Source organism: Protopterus annectens, chromosome 9.part0 (genome assembly GCF_019279795.1).
Source record: "Protopterus annectens isolate FY-2018-M chromosome 9.part0, PAN1.0, whole genome shotgun sequence".
In the NCBI taxonomy this organism is placed as follows: Eukaryota; Metazoa; Chordata; order Ceratodontiformes; family Protopteridae; genus Protopterus; species Protopterus annectens.
Genome location: NC_056743.1, coordinates 879852506 through 879874803, shown reverse-complemented (window position 1 = coordinate 879874803; position 22298 = coordinate 879852506). Strand labels below are relative to the sequence as shown.

The 22298-nt window shown below is 39.8% G+C and overlaps 1 protein-coding gene across 1 annotated transcript in view; it reads right to left on the bottom strand.

The window, feature by feature from the left end:
• The window catches only part of DDIT3 (DNA damage inducible transcript 3), a 39903-nt gene that overhangs the window by 10208 nt on the left and 7397 nt on the right, over window positions 1–22298 (bottom strand). The window contains exons 2-3 of the mRNA XM_044083611.1: window positions 21969–22013; window positions 2310–2487 (exon numbers count right to left, since the gene is read on the bottom strand). Coding sequence (XP_043939546.1) covers window positions 2310–2480 — 171 coding nt within the window. The 5' untranslated portion in view covers window positions 2481–2487; window positions 21969–22013. The remainder of the gene's footprint in view (window positions 1–2309; window positions 2488–21968; window positions 22014–22298) is intronic.

Here is a 22298-nt window from a genome sequence, read left to right as displayed (position 1 = left end):
TAGAGATTAACATACCTCCATGAATGAGTGTGGTTCGACCATTGCCCCAGAAAAAAAAAACATTGCTGGGATGCTAGTGAGTCCATATAAAGCACCATTGTGACTGCCTGAATGAAGATCTCCTAAAGACGTCTCTCGTTTCAGCAGTGAGTAAAATCACAAATGTGGGGGATCAAATGGAGCATGTCAGATTGGGGTCAGTCTTGCTGGATGGTAGGCTTGGGAGTAAATTAATACATAAAAAAAGTTTCCTTTTAAAAATGAGAAAAGAGGAGATAAGACCTACAAGTTTATACAGATGGAAGTTAGAATAAAACTGAAGTAGGAGAAGCCCTGGAATAAGAAATTGTAAGTACTACTAGGGTACGAGGAATGAGCAATAAGGAAATGAAAATTATGCTGAAGAATATCTCAGCTGTGTTATGCAGAGGAATAAAGTCCTGACTACAACCCAAATGACCAGGGTTCAGTTAATGGCCAGGTGCTGGAGAAGTCAACTGGGGTCAGGAAAAGTGTGAGGGGCTAAACCCATTAACCTCCCCTAAGGGGAAACGGCATGTATCCAGGAGTATGCACTCCAAATGAGTTTTGTAGTATGGAGTGGGGGAGCTATGGAGACATTTTGCTTCAAGGGCAATGGAAATGTCTGGCTTATGTCACATTAGGAAATGAGTAACTGTGTGGCACTGTGCACACTGCATACCCAGTTCCTGGACATGCACTGGGTATTAGGACTTCACGGAAAATCCTCAGTCCCACCATGGGTGATGGAACCATTCCTTATACTCAGTCATTCAAAATGATCAAATGAGCCAGAGGAGGTTACCCTGAGTGGAAAAACCAGGTCAGAAGGGTAGCCGTCATGGTATGAGGCTTGATGGCCAGGTGTGGGTACTTGGGGCAAAAAAAAAAAAATCTCAGGAAAAGTATGATAAATCGTAGGCAAGAATATTTCATAGCTGTTTTCAGCTGCCTTAACGGATTCATAATTAAATGATGGAGGTATGCAGTGAAGTGACAATGCTGTCTCATAAGACCTGGAAATCCCAAAAATTTGATGGACATAAAGAACAGAGACTAGGGTAGAGTCGGGCTAGGAAGAGAGGAGATGACAAAGGGGGAGAGAAGTAAATTAAGTAACATACACACACACAAAAGTAAATTAAGTAATACATATATATATATATATATATATATATATATATATATATATATATATATATATATATACGTACACAAATATATGAATGGGATGATGGCAAATTAGAAGGGTGGAATAAGGGAGAAAGGAGGCATGTATAAGATAATTTGAACATTTTAGGAAGCACTTAGTAAGAGGGATAAGGTGGAGGTTTAGGAAGGGGTTAGGACATGAGTCTAGAAGAAAATTGAGGAGATAGTAAAAGAAGGAGGCGAGGAGGAATCAATGAAAATTCTTGATGAAACTCGTGTGATGAAAGTGGAGAAATTTGATAAATGTTTTGAGATGTATTGTATTCGCAAACCTCAGTAAAAACTACATAAAACAAAAATAATTAGCTCAATCAGCAATATCTCTGCTGTCACAGAAAATAACTTAAGATGTCCTGAGCAGAGGATTATACTGTTATATACATATGACAGCAAGGTGATCTGTGGCTCAAGTGTTGCATGTTGGCAAAACAACTTGAAGATGGATTGGCCTGGTTGTGGCCAGGTGGCTCATGTGCTTATTTTCTAAAGCACTTCTAACCAGTGTGTGATGGCAGTGAGTACCTTGAGGCTGCACCTACAGAAGTCATCTGCATATGCATTTTTGCAGTATCATTATGCCTGATTGCAAAGTACCTCAGGCCTGTGTAAGACACCAATGCAGCACCCAGGACAATGAATAAAGTAGGGAAAACTAGATGCAGAAAAAATGGTAACAGTCTGCATCTGGAAGATGTCAATAGCACAGACGTCTGTCTTAAACCTAAAGCTAACTGTTGTATAAATCCCATACATCTTCCTTGCCAGGTTCTTTCATGATGAATGAGATGTATGATGCCATTAAGGTTACCACTGATCAGGAACATAAACAGTGAAAAAAAACTGCAATGAAGCTCATATTTTTTTAGCAGTGTTGAAGCTCATATTTTTTTAGCAGTGTTGAAGCTCATATTTTTTAGCAGTGTTGACTGTGTGACACTGAGCAACAGTTCAGAAACAAGTTCAGCTGATAGGCTGCCTTTAGCCAGAACCATTGCAGTCTCTGCTACCCCATGCATTCTGCACTTCTCTTTGTACAAATGTATCCTACTTAAAGGATTTTATTTCACATCACTGACCTGATGCCATTCCAAGGATTTGAAAACCAGCCCATCAGTATCCGAATCTGCTGTAAGAATGTCTTTGAGGTCCTCGTACAAGGCATCCATCTCCCACTCTGGTATTCCACCATAAGCAAAGGGAAAAACTGTTGATGACATTGCAGTGGCCAACTTGTCCCTGCCAGTCATGGTTACTCTGCAAGAACAGTAAATAAAACAGAACTAGAGTAAAAGGGAGTATTAAAACAATATCTGAAAAGAAATTATAGGACATAAAAAAATTCCTCTCCTAAATTAGTCTGGCTGATGGAGCTATGAGCATTTCATTTGATTTTTTTTTTTCTCTCAAATAAGGTTAGTAGAGATATATGGGTATAACAGAAAAGTTAAGCACAGTAGAAAAGGGAGTTGTGATCACCCAAACACACCCCATAAGACTGTCCAATGGTGTTTCTTATTTCTGATATGAATCTGGTAGTTTGATGCTGCAAACCTCTCAACCTCTTAGTGGAAGAATTCTGCACAAAGCCAAAATTTGACTCAACAAAGAATGTAATTGGAAGTATGTGATTTGAATTGTATGCTTAATTGTTTAATTGTTTTGTGCAATATGCTGTATATAAGCAAACCGTATTTTGTAGAGTTTTTACTCTTGGAAGGCTGTGTAAGCCGAGGTGCTAAGTGTTTCATTAAATTCGCTTACTTCTTGGATTGGTGGTATTTTATTACACATTGAAATATTGCTTTTATAAACTTAGAAAGTTAATTGAAAAACGGGTTTTGCATCAGCATGCATTTTCTCAAGCATATGAAGTCAGAAACTCAAATGTCTGTCATACTTTAGTGACTCCAATCCTCAATGATTTGCCCAAATTCTATGAGGAACAGACTAAAATATGAGGCAAAAATGTGGATGTTATGCTAAATTCTGAACAGTTGAGAGGTATGATTACATCACTGCAACAGACCTCAAGAGAAAAAGTCTCACAAAGCAAGCGATGCGTCTGGAATATTTGTAAGCTTAGACAACATCAAAACATGGAAGTGATGCTGGCACTAGTGTGTTAACAATGACACATCAACCTTCTTTCCCTCCCACACCCCACACAGTGAGGAATAAATATTTTTTAGTCACTAATGGTTCTTTCAAAGTCTGAAAAAAGTGCTCATTAAAGTACAATGCACCAAATTGTTTGGAAAGTTTCACCATTTTGTAAGATTTAAGATTCTGGTAACTTACTCCTGATTTTGAGACAATGACTAGATGTTCGTATGGAGTTACAGTTACCAGTTAAACAGCACAGTATCAAACATTTCTAATTCAGAAGGGAGGGATGACTGTCAGGGTAAAAATATGCATATACAGAGAGTGACAAACATTTTAAGTTTACGCATGGATTAATATACAACAGGGTATGGGTTATGTCCTGATAAGTGCACACCTACGTGGGTTCGAAGACAGGGAGTGTATGCTGAGAACTTTTTGCATCTTGGTGCTCTTAATCCAGACCCAGACTTCAGTGTATTAATGCACTTATCAATCCACCACTTCAAAAAAATAAATGAAAATGAATAGAATGTGTAGCAAAAAATAACTAAGTAATTCTAAGAAGGAAACAATTTCTGTGATGCTTTTGGAAGACCTAGTTGCATAAGTGCACAAATCCACACTCCAACAAGACTAGCACAAAGAATCATATTCAACATCCACAATAGGATGCAGTTAGTTGTCGTGCCAAATAGTTGTCAGCAAAGAAGGTCTCACAGCTAAATTCTGGTCCAGTTTTAATATTGTATTTGCAGCCCATTGTATCTTCCAGTAGCACTACATGTAATTATGAGTGGAGGTATCAAACAATTACTTAAATATTTAATCCAGCAAGACAGAGGGACTCCAAAATGGCCAATTTCAATAAAAAAATTTTATTGTCGAAACCACAAGTGCTTTCACAGACTAAGCTGCTTCTTCAGGTAATGTCTATCAAAATGCATATGTAACATATATATCATAAAAATGCAATAATACAAAGGCAAAAACATTCAAAGTCTTGGGTTCCTACATTTTAGTTTAGGTTTTATAGTGACCACATCATTGAGTCCATGCCCATCACCTCTCAGTCTAATGATCCACTTAGAATCGAGCTGCTCAGTACTATTCCCGATGTTACCTCCTCTTAATGTCTCGTGCACCCTGACTATAACCTGCTCAGTACTATTCCTAATGTCACCTCCTCTTAATGTCTCGTGCACCCTCCCTAGAACCAAAAACTTAAAAGTATACTCAGTACCACATGCAATGACATGTTTTGCAAGGGCATTAGTTTTATTCCCTTTACTAATACGATACAGATATTACATATGCATTTTTATGAATGTATTATGATTTCTGTGCTTAGGTGCTATGCATCTGCTTTTATGAGACTGTTTGTTTAAATAATTTGAGTGCCTTGATATCACATGATTAATCAAGGGAGGCAGTATATGGTATTTAAAATTAGTTTTTTAGTTTGATAAATATTACCTGAAGAAGCAGTTTAGTCTGTGAAACTGCTTGTGGTGTCGACAATAAAATGTTTTTATTGAAATTGGTCGTTTTAGAGTCCCTCTGTCTTGCTGGATTATTTTTTTTGGTTTTCTTTACGGGGACTTTACCAGAAAGGATTGGTATTTGTGTTTGTTCTACTTAAATATTGACCTTGTTCATCAGACACACATGCACATGCCAACATAAACACAGTTGTTTAAAGGTGGCACAGTAGCAATTTTTTTTCAATTGCAGATCAGCAAAAAGCATCAAAACATTACATTCAGCGACTATGATAAGATGCAGTCAGTTATCCTGCTAAAAAGTCATCAGCAGAAGCTTCTCAGTCATACTGATGTCCATTTTTTTATTTTATTACTGCATTTGCAGCTTTTTATTAAAACTCACAACAGCACTACATGTGTATTTTTTGTTCTGGTCCCCTGCTGACCATCAAGCATCCCCTAGCTACCTAGCTGGCCCTTCATTACTCCTGGTGTGACAGCCCTACAACCCATTCATTCCCCTAGTGGTGAAAGGCGAGTGAACCAGAAGAAATGCTGCCATCTGCTTGGTGACCAAGCTTTCTTTTCTTTACGTCCCTACCTCCCTGTGCAAGCCCAGTATGTGTTTGTCCAAGAGGACATGCAGTGGACATAGTATGAACTGTCACTCACTTCTTCGTGTTATAGAAGTCAGCAGACAACCTCACATCCTGGACCTAGCATATTATGCATGTTTCTCTGTTCTCTATTGGGGAAATCAATGCACTCTTGTTTGTCCTAGAGAAGTATTCACCCAAACAGAAGAAAAGCAGGTTTTGCCCCTTCACTGCTTTCCCTCCCCAGCCAGACCAAGGTACTGACTGAACATCTTTCACCTACATTGCAGCCATGGCTTTATCCCTCTAAGTCTTCTGAGCTGGTTAGCACTGTATGTGACTATAAAAGAAAGAAGCCAAGGATCACAGAGCATTCATTAATTTATTACATTTGTTTAATCCTTATAGCCCTAATCTGAGGTGGTATTAATACTGATCTGGGGAAATTTGACCAGGACACCAATGGAAATTACACTACTCTTCCTTCACCAAATGTCAGGTCATAGCACACACCTGAGCTGCCCCCAAGTCAAGCAGATGTGGCCTCAGTTTGATGTCTTAAGTGAAGAAGAGCACCTCAGGGGTGCAGCTGCCCCAGTACAGTACTATACTGCTAGTATTGGACTATGAATCCTAGTGCTTGATATGATAGAAACCACACCCTTCTGATGTTGCTGACAAACAATTTATACTAACAGATGAACAACTTGGAAATATTAAACATAAGAAGAGTGGTTGAATGTTATTGCATTTTCTCTACTGTTTTGGGTTGGTATTGTAAGGGAGTGACAACACATTTGTATTACAATATCTAAGATGCATTTTAAGACAGACAAGGAGGAGAAGATCTTTTAGAATGTGTTTTACAGCACGAATAATAATAGTACACTATGAAGTGCTGTTAGTTTTCTGGGTGTAAATATGGGCCAATCAATGACACTTATATGCAAACAAAATAATCCTGTTTGCTAGTCAGTGCAGATTAAACAGAACACACATTTTATAACCTAGCAATATACTGTCAGTCTGTTTAAATTACATTTAGGAACTACAGTGATACTGAAATAATGTAAATCCAGAATCTGTTGCTATATAGCCCTCATGTAACAACCCTGTAATATCCATCCCTGAGATTCATGAAGCTCGGCGCAAGGACGGTTTTAGCCTTGCGCTGAGCGTCCTCCTCAGAGATGGTGCAGCAGCACCATATGAATATTTATGAAGGCGTGCTGCCGCACCCACGACGTGCACAGGAAATGTGTGCGAGTGCAGGGGGTGTGTTTAAGTGCTTTACAGAGGCTTAAACATGTCCCCACAGTTGCACAACTTATATTGCTTACTATTAGAACCTGCCACTGAAATAAAGCAACCCTTGCACCATGGTGTAGTGTAACATGCCCGCCATTGACTATTATGGGGAAAACATGAATTGTGTTAGAATGCACCTTTATTTTTTTTTCTTACGATCCCATTTGCGTGCTGCTGCCCTAAGCTTAAACTTCGGGGTAGTGCGAAAAAAAAGAACATTTTGTTTACTTTTGCATTTTGTACATGTTTTTTTATGCCAATGGCTATATAGTTAGCCATTGACATATATTAACATTATAATGCATGGGTTTGGCCGGCTGACATGGCTCCAATTTTATGTTTGCAGTAATGTAAACCATTTTTTACGGTTTATATTTCTGCATGCTTATGCTATGCCTGCACCACTTCTTGGAACGCTACATACCTTCATTTGCATGCTACACTGCTGCAAATGGTGTGATTAACATTTGGGAGCCAGGAGCTGTGCTGGAGTAGCGTACGCAGGTGGTGCATGTGACCTGGATCGCTCGCCGATCATATTTGGTGTTGGAACACCAACGTTACTCCTGCGCCTGGCACAAGCTTCGTGAATCCAGGTCCATGACTATTTCCCTGCACTACTGTAGCTATGCCACAAGCATTTTTTCTGATCAAGTTATAAAAGCATCGCACAGTGCATTTTGAATTAGTATAATTTTTTATGAAAATAGTTTTGAATTTTTAAACTTCTTCTACTGCCTTTTAATAAGGCCTGAGAGATATTAGCAGATAACTTAACAACCAAACAGGCTCTCCTGTTTCCTACCCTTCCTATACTTTCCTCACACAGAAAGCTCAGACTGTTTATCACAGATTGTTTACCATTCACCAAAGTTGTTGACCTACAAAACTGTAAAGGCCTCTGTCACAGCCAAGAACAGAGTTAGAGTATGCGCTGCCTAGGGAAGAGCACAGTTCTGTCTGAATTAGAAAATCAATTTATAGGAATGTTCTTCAACTATCAAAAACAGGAGAGTCTGATGATCACATAAACATTAATTACTTTAGTTTAGTTATTATTGATTACATTTTCATTTTAGTGCCCAGCTGAAAAGTTTACTGATGGTAAAGTCTGACAAGTTGCCAGATAAATTGTAAGTTTTATTTAGCACTGCTTCATACCCAATATTATACAAGCAAAATTTTGAACTTTAGGACCCACCATTTAAATTTACACAGCTCCAATGGGCCCAGACATCCATAACCCCCCCTTACTCCCTTATTTTACTGACTAGGTGGGGATTGTTAAGTTCTCAACCTCTTCAATCCAAAATAGAGAAGGTCTAAGAATTAAGAGATGAAGGCCCGAAAAAAAAGACACATTTTTATTTATTGCTCATTTTAAAAAATGATGTTGTAATAAAAATATGTTTGTATAAATGTACATTCACTAAAGAATAAACATATTCGAACTGTTACTAATGCTGCTTAAAAATTTTAATTCTTAGTTTTCTCACAAAATTCCACATTTTGTGAGAGATGGAGCTGAGCCAAAAATCAGGGGCATTAAGAAATAAGTATGAGGACTACAAGTCAACAGAGACAGACCTCTCAAGTGTCCCTGTATTGGACAAATGTAATGATGTTCCGGCCTGATTTATCCTTGCACATGGATGTACCCGTTTTTGGAGGGGTGTCTATTTTCAGGCTAGATTTATCCCTTCACACACTATTCTGAACCAACCCCCTAAAATCACATGATTTTTTGAAAGAGGAAATCTTACAGCTCCAGCTTTTCAGAAGCAAAAATAAATGATATTGTGTGGAAGAATTTTGCTACAGATTTTACATTGTCTCTTTGATAATGTGCTTTCTATCATTTGTGTCACCATTTTTAAAAATCAGTTTGAGCAGTATTCCATATTTCTTCTAGAAACAGGAAAAGTCGTGCTAGTTGGTATTCACATTTTATGCTAATTAGATGTTCAGATTTTTCGGCTAGATGTACCTACTTTTCAAAGGCCTTTGACCAATCTTCACTGGCTGCAGGTTGAGAGATATGCCAGGGGACTTCAACCATTTCCAGTCTGATTTGGGAGGTTCAAGTATTAAGGACTTTGTCACAAGATCACCTCATATGGATTTGCAACATTTTGTACCATGACAAACAGATAATATAATGCACAGGTAGAGTTGTGATGAGCCTGCAATTCAGTGCAAAGCTCAGCTCATTCACCCAGAGTGCATTTTCTATAAGATGGTTCCATATAAGTAAAATCTGCTTCTAAAGTCATTCAGCATTTCAGTGCTATTTACTTTCCTCAGTGCAAAGTATGTAGAGTTTGAATAAAGCCAGGATTTCCTTAGCAGTTTGTTTCCCTGGCTAGCACTTATGTCCTATTATATTTAAGATTTCTGGCCCATGAGAAGCCTATATAGCAAGGTGCCTTCTTTCCTTCCAATTGGGCCACAAACCTGTCAGGTCTCTGGAGTTGCCAAAACAGCACTGTTGTCACAGATGATTGTGCAAGTTCAGCTTCAGAAGGGCTTCTCCTAGCATTTCGGTTCTGTACCTAAGAAACATATGCTTAAAATGGCAGAAGATTTGATTACTATGATTAGAGGTTCTATGGGCCCTCCTGATAAGAGGACTAGGGTCGAACCAGAGTTTGTCAGTTTTGGACAGGGTTCAGGGGCTTCTGAGTCTTCTATGAAGATTTGCAGGAGTATCCTCATTATTCTGATTCTGATGTGGATGATGCCACTCCTTGACTTCTCCTCCTGAGATTTTTCATTTTCAGAGACTCTGCATTCCATGAGGGAGCACTTTAAATGGGAAGGCCAGGACTACTCTGATTCCAGGAAGAGGCTTAGGGAATTCTTGTTTTTACCCCAGCATAGGCCTTTAGCTATACCTCCTGTGTTAAATGTGGTGGAAGATGTTTTTGCAGAGGCTTCCCTGAACCCTGATTCTTTGCCTCCTGCTCCTGTTAAACCTGATAGGTACTATAGGGTGCCCGAAGCTCATAAGTATTTGTTTAGGAGTCCTAGGGCGAACCCAGACACTGTTTCTCAGGGGCCTAAAGGTGTTAAGGCCTCTGTGGTTAAAAATCCTGTTCCCACTGACAAAGAGGCAAGGGCGTTGGATAGGTGGGGTAAGAAAGTGTATACTTCTTCCACTCTAGCCATGAGAGCGTTGAATTGTCAGTTTCACATGCTGAAATATCAAAATTATCTCCTTTCACAATTGAAATCTAAGGTGGATGCTTTGGCGGAAGGTATTGATTGTAAAGAATTGCTGGATTTAGTTTATGTGTCTGAACAAGTGGGCAAGCATTCTTTGCAATGTGGTTTTGATGCTGTGCAGGCCTCCTCGAGGGTGGCTGCCACTAGTTCTGTTCTTCGCAGGCATGCCTGGTTGAGGGATCAAAATTTGGCTGAGCATGTTAAGACAAGGATTTTGGATGCTCCTTTACAGTCTGATGTGTTGTTTGGTTCACCTGTGGAAGCAGTTTTAAAGAAAATGGAGGACAAAGCTAAGTCTATGCAAACTGTTAAAGATTTTTGCAGGTACAGCCACGAAGTTTAGTAGAAATTGGCCTGCTAAGGGGTGGACATATCCTGCTTATGATTCCCAGTCTAGGGGTAGGTCTAGACGTGGTAGGGGCAGGGCTCAAGGTTCTTTTAGGCCTAGAACAGGAGTTCACCTGCTCAGACTTCTGGTGAGGGCAGGGGTCAGTCCTTTCGTAAACAGACCCAATGACCTGCCTTTTCAGCTGCCAGTAGATTCTCGTCTGGCAGCTCCTTTGGGAGGACGACTGTCTCTTTTCAAAGAAAATTGGGATTTAATTACTCAAGACAGATGGGTGTTGGACATCATTCACCACGTTACAGATTTTATTTCCATACAATGCCCCTTTCAAAGGCATGCCAGGCGTTCCTCCTCCACAAAGAAGAGAGGCTCACAAGCAAGTTTCTCAGTTACTCCAAATGGGGCCATTCAGCCAGTCCCTGTATCAGAAAGGGGCCTAGGATTTTATTCTCGCATGTTCCTAGTACCAAAGAAGGGGAACACGTGGAGACGGATTTTGGATTTATCTCTCCTCAACACTTATCTGGACATTCCCAAGTTCAAGATGTTGCCGTTACAACAGCTTTTACCCTGCTGGGCAAAGATCACTGGATGGTAACTTTAGATCTCAAGGAAGCTTACCTTCATGTGCCTATCAGGCTAAGTTGCAGGAAGTATCTGCGGTTTGAGCTGGAGATTCTCATTATCAGTTCTCTGCATTGCCCTTTGGCTTATCTACTGCGCCCAGAGTATTCACAAAGGTTCTGGCTCCAGTGATAGCTTACTTCAGGCTACAAGGAATTCAAATCTATCCTTATTTAGGCGACTGCCTGCTTCTGGCTCAAGAAAGGAAGACCTTCTACAGCATCTGGAATATGTTATAGCAGTGCTAAGATGCCTAGGGTATTCTGTGAGCGAAATAAAGTCCAGTCTAGTACCCTCTCAAGACATGTGCTTTCTGGGTGTGAGACTGAATACAGCAGCCCAGATGGCCTTTTTAACCCCGGACAAACAAAAGAGTCTATCACTTTACTTCCATCAACTATCTCATCAGTCCGTGCTGACTGCAAAGACAGTCCTTCAAGCATTAGGGTTCATGGCATCTTGTATTCTGGTGCTTCCCAATGCCAAACTGCATATGAGGAAGTTACAATGGTATCTCAAAAATGTATGGACACAGCACTGCCAGGATTTAGACACTGTCATTCAAATAATGCCTTGCCTTCAAAGAGAATTTTTGTGGTGGGCTCAGGAATGTCACCTAAACAAGGGACTCTCTGTGACCCGGCCAGAGGCGAGTCAGATTTTAACGACAGATGCCTCGGATTTTGCTTGGGGAGCTCATCTAAATGGAAAGTGGATACAAGACAAGTGGCCTGCCAGACTACAGCATCTACATATCAACATGAAGGAGATGTTAGCAGTCCAGTTCGCATTACTGGCTTTCAAGGAGTTACTTCTTCCAGGGCAGGTGTTGATTCTAACAGACAACACAACTGTCATGTGGTACATCAACAAACAAGGGGAACACATTCTTATCCTCTATGCAGGCAAGCAATGATTTTATGGGAGACTGCTTCGCTTGCACCTAACTCTTCAGGCAAGGTTTCTGCCAGGAGCACAGAACTCCTTAGCAGATGTGTTAAGCAGACAAATCATGGATCCCCACGAGTGGAAACTGGATCTTCATGTATTTCAGAAATTGACAGTGTCATGGGAACTCCAGACATAGATCTGTTCGCTTCTCCACTAAACCACCAGCTGCCACAGTTTTGCACAAAGGGGTTTCATCACACAGCTTGGAAAGTGGATGCTCTGTCTTTCAGTTGGACAAACCTTCATGTGTATGCCTTTCCACCTCTGCCTCTTCTTCCAAAGGTACTGTTAAAGGTCAGACAGGACAGGCCAAGGATGATTTTGATAGCTCCAGATTGGCCTCGGCAACACTGGTACCCACTACTACGGAGTCTGGTAAAGAAGCCTCCATGGCCTTTACCTTTGATTCCACATCTGTTATCCCAGAAGGACGGTCATCTGCTCAATGTCAAGCTTCACTCTCTTCATCTGACAGCCTGGCATATTCTGTGTTGAAACACAGCAGGTCTCAACTTCCTCAACAAGTTTTAAATGTGATTATGGAAGCTAGAAGACCTAGTACAAGGAAAGTGTGCAGAAAAATGGAAGAGATTTTTATTTTGGAGTAAAGCAAAGAATTTGGAGATTTCTGAGCCTAATTTGAGTGTGGCTCTTCAATATCTTACTGAGTTACTGGACAAGGGTCTGTCCTTCTCTTCCATTAAGATTCATGCTGCAGCAATCTCAGCTCACTATGATTGTGACCCACCATTGTTTTCGCATCCTTTGTTCAAGCAGTTTCTTAGAGTGGCAAAGAATATAAGACCCCCACGTAAAGCTCCTACTCCTGCTTGGGATCTCAATTTTGTGTTGGAAAAACTTACTCTACAACCTTTTGAGCCTGCGGCTACTGCTGAATTGAAATATTTGTCATGGAAGACTGCTTTTTTGTTGGCTATTACTTCTGCGAGAAGGGTGTCTGAGTTGCAGGCCCTTATGGCAGTCGAGCCCTTTTTGATTTTCCATAAGGATAGGGTATCATTACGTACTAATCCTTCCTTTATGCCTAAGGTGGTTTCTAGTGTGGCTTTAAACCAAACTATTCATTTGCCTACTTTTATGCAGACCCCCAAAATAAAGGGGAAAAGATTTTGCATACTTTAGATGTACACAGGCAATTGCGTTATTACTTAAGCAGGACTAAGGATTTTAGGCAGTCTCAGCAGTTGTTTGTTTCTTTTGCTTTGAGTTCTCAGGGCAAGCCTGTGTCAAAACAAACTATTTCTAGGTGGATTGGCTTTTGCATTGCATTTTGTTATTCCCATCATGGCAAGGAGATTCCAGCTGGGATTAGGCCTCATTCCACTAGGGCTACTGCCACTTCAACAGCGTTTCTACGGGGGGTGGCAACTAAGGATATTTTGGAAGCAGCTACTTGGAGTTCAGTGCATACTTTCTCTAAGCATTATCACCTTCCTATCTACTCTAAGTCTAGGGCTGGTTTTGCCACAGCTGTTTTGCAAGGCATGTTGTCAGCTCCTGCTTCTTTATGATTTGCCAGCCTCCCTTACCTCTGCTTTGGGATTCTACCCAATAGTAAGGACTGCAGCAATGGAAAACGAAGAACATAGTACAGTTTTGTACCTACCATAAATGTAGATGTTCGAGGATTCCATTGCTGCAGTCCAATCCTCCCTCCTTCCCCTCTGTGTTTAGGGGTGGTTGTGTAGGTGAGTTTACATGCTTATATTTTTGTATATATTGTTCATGTTTTGGTGCAGGTATTTTGGGCCTTGTCTTTTTAGGGTCTTCTGACATCTGGGGCAAGAAAAGACTGAGGATATGACGCCGGTCATGCGCATTAGTACCCTGGCGTACTGACGTCAGTCTAATGCGCCCTGACCGACGTCAGCCTTATACTCTGGTATTCGGGCCGACTGGATGCGGACTATACCCAATAGTAAGGACTGCAGCAATGGAATCCTTGAACATCTACATTTATGGTAGGTGCAAAACTGTACTTTGTAATAAAAATATGTTTGTATAAATGTACATTCACTAAAGAATAAACATTTTCGAACTGTAATTACTAATGCTGCTTAAAAATTTTAATTCTTAGTTTTCTCACAAAATTCCACATTTTGTGAGAGATGGAGCAAATTTTTGAGCCAAAAATCAGGGGCATTAAGAAATAAGTATGAGGACTACAAGTCAACAGAGACAGACCTCTCAAGTGTCCCTGTATTGGACAAATGTAATGATGTTCCGGCCTGATTTATCCTTGTACATGGATGTACCCGTTTTTGGAGGGGTGTCTATTTTCAGGCTAGATTTATCCCTTCACACACTATTCTGAACCAACCCCCTAAAATCACATGATTTTTTAAGTGGTATAATACACAGAAGACTGCACAACATGAACAACATACTAGAAAGAGGAAATCCATCTTACAGCTCCCTTTTTCAGAAGCAAAAATAAATGATATTGTGCGGAAGAATTTTGCTACAGATTTTACATTGTCTCTTTGATAATGTGCTTTCTATCATTTGTGTCACCATTTTTTTAAAACTCAGTTTGAGCAGTATCCCACATTTCTTCTAGAAACAGGAAGTCGTGCTAGTTGGTATTCACATTTTATGCTAATTAGATGTTCAGATTTTTCGGCTAGATGTGCTTACTTTTCAAAGGCCTTTGACCAATCTTCACTGGCTGCAGGTTGAGAGATATGCCAGGGGACTTCAACCATTTCCAGTCTGATTTGGGAGGTTCAAGTATTAAGGACTTTGTCACAAGATCACCTCATATGGATTTGCAACATTTTGTACCATGACAAACAGATAATATAATGCACAGAAAGAGGTAGAGTTGTGATGAGCTTCTGCAATTCAGTGCAAAGCTCAGCTCATTCACCCTTCACACCCAGAGTGCATTTTCCTCCCTATAAGATGGTTCCATATAAGTAAAATCTGCTTCTAAAGTCATTCAGCATTTCAGTGCTATTTACTTTCCTCAGTGCAAAGTATGTAGAGTTTGAATAAAGCTTCATGATTTCCTTAGCAGTTTGTTTCCCTGGCTAGCACTTATGTCCTATTATATTTAAGATTTCTGGCCCATGAGAAGCCTATATAGCAAGGTGCCTTCTTTCCTTCCAATTGGGCCACAAACCTGTCAGGTCTCTGGAGTTGCAACCCCAATGTGAAAAACAGCACTGTTGTCACAGATGATTGTGCATCGAAGATCCAGTGGCATAAAACATGATATGATAGAAAGAATGTGAGAAAGGTATTCTCAGTTCTTGAAAGCACTTATTTACAGTTGAAAGAAAGGGTTTCTTAGTCTCTATAAAATGCAGCTACATAAATGTGTTACAGTGATATTAAGACTGGAGACTAAGTAAGCAGTAATTCTGAATACTGACATTCTAACTTAATGGAAATAAAATCCTGCAATAGAGTGTAGGTTGAGACACAACGTGTAGAAGACAGAATACTCAGCCAAAAAAAAAAAAAATCACATCAGCATGTCTGCTCCAAAATAAAAAAAATGAATTGTCATACTACATGAAGGTTTATATTGAGTAATATATCAAGACACAGAATAAACATATATACATATGTTCCCTAATTTGTTGTATGGTACCATGGATCCCTATCACATGATAGAAACCTAATTTGACTGAGACCATAAGACTGAAATTTCAAAATACTGAAAACTCACTTGACTGAAACCCATAAGACTGAATTTCAACATACTAAATTGTAAACTAGACCATATAAAACCAGACTAGGTGGGGGGGGTTTCCCCACTGCACTGCGATCCTGGAGTTAGTATATATAGTTAGGAGGTGGGGGGGCACAGCTCCCCACCTAGTCTGGTTTTATATGGTCCAGTTTACAATTCAGTATGTTCAGATTCAGTATTATGGGTTTCAGTCTTATGGGTTCCATTTTGTACTCAGTCACCTATTAGCCTGTGAATCCTCGGAAGGACCAGGATAGAAAGCTTAAACTTTTAAGTAAAATAATTTTGGCATAATATCAGTTCAGAGATCCTTTCTAAGTATTTACATAGAAGCTGAGACTTTGATAAACCCAATTGGCCAAGTGTGCCTTATTGGTTATCTACTCTCCTACCCACTGGATAAGCTGGAAATTATTTTATTCCTTCTGTTTTATCTTGCACTCATAACAGCTATATCGTCTGTTCTATGCATTCTTGAATTCTTTAGTATGTCTGAATGAACTAATACCTTATGTAAGTTACTCCAATAATCCACCAGCCTTTCTGTGCTATATTACTGTATTGTTTGTAACACTGTGCACAATATTCCTCATGAGATTTTGCCAGCTGTCTATACAGTTACAATTACAGCCAATATGTTCTCATTTTCTATTGGTGATATTTCTTCCAGTCATTAATTCTTTACTGTTGTCAAACTGACTGCTAACTTTTAAGTAATCTAATAAAGTTACTACTGTATTAATCTCACTTTTTGCTACTACCTTCCCATGTATTCCTGTCCTGTGCTTGTATTTCCCAGACAGCATTATTTTACATTTTCTGCAATTAATTTAAGCTGCAGCAATTTAGACCATTGTTCCAAACAAGTCGTCTCTTCTCATCATTTCTATCCCTTCTTTTGCATCAGCCCTATTAAAATATTGTGTAATCAGCAGAAAAGCAAGGTTTTCCTTAGAGACCTTTATTTTGACCTTCTATGTCATATTTTTTTAGCCAGTGTTTCAGCAATGCTTCCAGTCTGTAGGAACCACTCAGTCTGCCTAACTTGTTCCCTAATCTGTTGTATGGTCCCATGTCAAATATCTTGCTGAAGTCCAAGCAGGCTATTCCTGCAGCAGATTTTTTATCCATTCTTAATTACTAAGTCAAGAAAACATTTACATATGCCTGGCATGAACATGGTGTTGTGAAACAATGTTCCCCTGAGTTTTGCGCCCAGATAATTTCTAGATATTATGAAACAATCTATTTCAGCAGTAATTACATGATTTCTCTCTACAGCCAAAGTAAAAATTATAGGCCAGCAGTTTCCAGTGTTGGCCTAACCCCATTCTCCCACCTGCTGGAATCACATATGTCTTCCTCCCGTCTTCAGGAGTCTTAACCAATGTTTAGAATTTGTTCAGAATGTTAGTGCTGTTGCAATTGATCCCCTTAGTTCTTTTAATATTTACAACGAATCCTGTCAAACCTCATTGCCTTATTTTACAACAAATCTTTCAAGCCTCATGGTCTTGTCTACCGCTCCTCCAACTGGTTATGATTTCTACCAGTTTGGACCTTTGCTTTTCAGAGTAATTTTTCTGCTTCATTTTGTTTTCTGTCTTCCTTTTTCAATGTTTGCTCATAATTTGGGGGCAATATCAATTTATATTTCCTGAGCAGTACAGGTTTTCTGTAACACCTGATGCCTCCTTTTCCCAGAATCATAACATTTTATCTCCGTTTTATTTACTTGCTTTCCTTTTACACAAAGGATTGTTGGTTATATAAGAACCACTTGGATGTACACCTGTTGCTCTTACAAACCACTATGTCTTTATGCTTGATGCCCCAAAGTCTGTCCTCTTGACATCCAGAATGTTAACTTCTTATTGTACTGAGTCTGTACCTAACTGATTGTGAACCACTCTGTTATATCACTTGTTCCCAAAAAACTGCACAGTCCAAGATCCTGTCCGTCACCATCTCAGAACACCAGACAGAAAACTGCCCTTTCTTGAGTATATTACAACACTATCTAAACGTTATCCCTTGCAGGATGTGAAAACTGATCCTACTCTTTGGTGTTGTACAACCAAACTCCTCCGTTTCACATCTGTCATATTAAAGTCCCCCAGCAATAATGCCGCCCTCTTGTCTATTTTTCAAAGGATGGCCTTATTTCCTTATCTTTTCCCCACCCATAAGGAAAGCTGCCAAGACCAGTCACCACTTAGACCCACATAGCCTCCTCTTCTTATTTACTTATTTGCCCTGCTGTTTTCATACCTTCTCTTACACAATGATCCTTCTCTAACAACCCCTACACTAACTAATTTCTCCCTCTTATACGCTGCAAGCCCTCATATGCTTACATCCCAGTCACGAGTCTTCATGTACTAAGTTTCTAATATTACCACAATACCAAGACACTGTTTTTTTACTTCAGAGATTTATTTCCCTAGGCTTTGAGTAGTAATACTCATTATGTTCCATTTTGCTGTATCTTCCTTACACGGATTACCATTATCTGTCCCCACAACTAACCACTGATCTTGTAATCTTAACTGAGAAAGCACGGATAGCACCTTTAACTAAACTCAGAATGGTAGCTAGGTCATCTGCTACTCTGAGCTTTGCTCCATTCAGCACCCCTTCAACATCCTCCTTCAAAAAAAGTCTCAGCAATTGGGACAAAAAAAAAAGAAAGTCCTATAGGCAAAGCTATCTTTGCTACACACACACACACACACACACACACACACACACACACACACACACAAAAAGAAAGTCCTACAAGCAAAGCTATCTTTGCTACAGACAGACACACACACACACACACACTTTAAGCAGCTGCAATACAAGTTGCAGCTGCTTAAATGATTACCAATACTGCTTTCAGTCACAAAAAGCAAATGGAACCGACGTCCACACAGATTTTACCACTGACTAAAGGAATGACATTTATGTAGCGTCAGTCATGCTTGCCTTTCACACTCACTCCATGATATCTCTAACTGTAATAAGCCATGTATCTTCCTTTTCCTATCACCTCATTAATCCCTTTCTCCTAACAACTATCTCAGCTTCTTCTTTGCTACAAATCAATTAGCTAGATGTGTGACCTAAATGCAAAAGCAAACTGCACCACTGCAATACAGTACAGCTACGTATTTTATTATGGCAGTATGTCATCAAATGTCAATCAGTAAATAAGTGTGGACACATAGTAAGTGTAATTGAAGAAGTTTTGTTTCCTCCATTACAATTCTTGTACTACACTGGATGATTTTTGGTAAAACAACAATTACTGTTCAAATTACTATGTATATGTAAACTATAAAATGTAACTAAATCTGTATATACACATTTTTCCTGTTTTTTGTGTGGATATTATCTCCCACATATTTTCTGAAAAGGGTCTGTGTCCAAATGGGCTATCAAGGGAAGCAAATGCAATTAATTCAGTAAACATCACTGACTATACTTTTCTGACTGCTTGGGCACCAGTGACAATAAGCCATGTTGCAAAGCTGTTGTGTAACTAGTCTATGTTTGTAGATTTGTGGGGAGTGTAAATCTGTGAAGAATATATCTGTGCAATCACCTCCATATCATCTGATTAAGGTCTGAAAAAGTGTTGTTATAGGTTCATAGGAGTGTAATAGGCTAATGGCCCTGGAGTCTTTATAAGCCTAGCCCACAGGATTACCCTGGCATCGTGCCACCTGACATTAGTTCCCAGCGCCTCCGTTGAGTAGACCCACTGGCATGATCCCCAGGGTGAATTTTCTATTTCCCATCCACTCATCAAGATTTCTCTTGAAGAGGGCCAGTGAGGTGCTCTGTTTGACATGTATGGGAAGTATATTCCATAGCATGGGCAGTCTCTGGGTTATGAAACTGTCCCTCCTGCATGTTCTGCTGATTGAGGTAATGAGGTTGAGGTCTCTGAAGTGTGTGGTGAGGAGGGATTGGGATTTCTTTAGATGTAGCACTTCTAACAGAGCTGGGTCAGACATGGCTTTGTAAGTCAAGCAGAGATCACCTCTAAGTAGGCGATATGAGACAGAATAGGTGGAGTTTTTTTGAGTCTGTCCATATAGGACAGGTGTTTAAGGCCTAGGATCATCTTTGTGAGGTACTTTTGCAGCCTCTCCAGTTGTTGCAGGTGTCTACCACAGAAATACTCTGGTACAGTAAGGGGGGGTTGATCTATCTGTAGGGGCCGTTATACTAGCAGCTTTGAAGACTGCTTGTACCCTTGCTGAAATCCTGCTAATGGGTGCATTTGTATGACCTACAAGCTAATCATGTCTCTGCGGAGACTTACAACACTTTAAGCAGCGTGTCCATGCTCTTGTTCCCCTCAGTAATAAAGTATACTACAAGGAGGTGGATTGGTCAGTCAAAAGCCTATGACCAAGGGAAGCACCATGGCAGCACCCCTCTCCAAGGGATTATGACTGTATGCATCCTGCTCTGCCCAAACCTCCCCTACCAGGATGGGCATCCCACATCTTCCCTGTGATAACGTGTTTTCAGCTGAACCTTTCACTAAGCATGTCTACTTTCACATTTCCAACTACTGGCATAAAGGCATATACGGAATCAGTCCTGTGCCTGGTAATCACCCAGCACTTCAATGATCAGGGAAAAAGCAGTGATTCAGCCTTTACTCAATGTGGTTTAGCTTATCAAAGCAGCAGTATATAGTGTCCTAAAACATCATCCAGGGGCTTTTACGAACTGTAACAGGAGAAATTATGAAAACTCTGAGAAGGAACACATTGGTCTGTCACATCAATACCATAGCTGAACCTGTAGTTGTGATTCTAAAAACTCAGATTTAGAAGCAGACCTGGGACAGTGGTGGCCCAGCATGGGAGTGAAATAATCAGGTATCAAATGGCAACTATTTTACCCCAAGATGAAGGCTGGAACAATGCATTCATTACGGCATTACAGCAATCACCACACATCAGACATGGCCTAAAGTTCATGAAGAAAGCAAAAATACAGCATCACAGTACTGTGTTCCAGCTTTAATACTGACAAGTGAAAACAGTACCTGAATTTATTAATCTCTCTCCTACAGAATCCTGGTCCACTATGAGTGCTTTTTCCTGTGCACTGCCACTGTGATTAACTATAACAAGAAAGAGTTCTGCGGAATAAGTCAGACAAGAGTCTCACTAAAGTCCTTTGCTGTGGTTAGATGGTCTACAGTTTAAGCTGGGGAGTTGATTCATTTTAAGTTTACCACTCAGAAAAAAAAATACAGATGAACAAGATCAAAAGTGAAAAACTACAGATTTATACAGCTGAAGTTACTCTTACTAGCACTAAAGGCAGGTCTGCCAGGCTCAAAGGCCTGTTTTACTATTTACCATTTTGGGTCACAGAACCAGCCACAGAAATTATGTTACTCTTCCATCACATTGTCCCTCCAATAAACTTACATGAGGGGAGGATATGTAAACATTTCAAACACTTTTATTAGGAATTTTGGAGGAATTCCAACTTAAATGTTTAGAATAAGAAACTGTCAGCGACAGGATAACTGTACAAGATAAAAAAGTAATGATACAAAGTGTATCAAGTTTGCAAATAATAATGCCTCTTTATGCAAAAAGTGAAGGTATTGCAGTGGATTTTGTGGAACACTGTCATTCCACTGTGACTTCTGTAGTTTATGGACACCACAACACGTTGTGGTCATTATTCTTGTGCAAGGTGTTCAGATTTTTTTTTGGTTGCCAAATAAATGTTACCTCTGATTGTTTCATGAACTGGTTTGGTTATGACTTCTGTAGTCCTTACAACATCCAACATTCCAGGCCACCAGCTATGACACTGGCTGTGCCCAGTATAAACCACAGTATCTCAGGAGTTGCTGAGATGAGGCCAGCTTTCTTCCAGAAAAAAAACAAAGCCTGCAGGGATATAACATATGTTATCTCCCTTTGGACATAACATTGGTGTCAGGTACTTCCCCCTACTGGGAGCCATCCATCATTGATGACCAGTACAACGCTCTCCCAGGGTGGGGCACCTACCTCTACGCACTGTTCCTTTCTCTTCCCTATCCACCCATGACAGCTAAAAACTTTAGATCCATTTCCACAGCTGGACTGTCAGTTGTTGAACAGAACAGAAATAGACAGACTAGGTGGGTCCAAGCCATTCTTATCAGCTGTCAAAAAATATGTTTCCATGGAATCTACTAAACATGTTTCAGCAACCAGCTGTTCTTACTTTGGACCATAGCGATTAAGAACTGGGGCTTTTGATGCCCTTTGAACACATTATTTCCACATACTACCAAGAATAGTTTAAGCTAATGGGGAGGCATGCATAAAACAAAAACTATTACTGAGTAATAAGAAACTCACCTGTTTTCAGGTATGCGTATGAATGAATGTCGTTTTTCTGCCACACTGTTGAAAATAAAAATAAAAATTCTTGAAAACATCTGAAGTAACTCCACATGTTCTTCAAACGTCTACATAAAAGAAAAACAGCAGCTCAAAAACAACTTATTAAATGATTATAGTCATTTCATTAATATTTTTGTTTCCACTTTTCTACTTACCTCTTGTTTTCTATACCTCCTGACTACTATGACTTAGGCATAGTGCTATGATTTTGGCCCTCATATTTAGCCTTGCTCCTATATATATAGATGCTCCCAAGAAAGTTATACCTGTTTACGGATATGTACC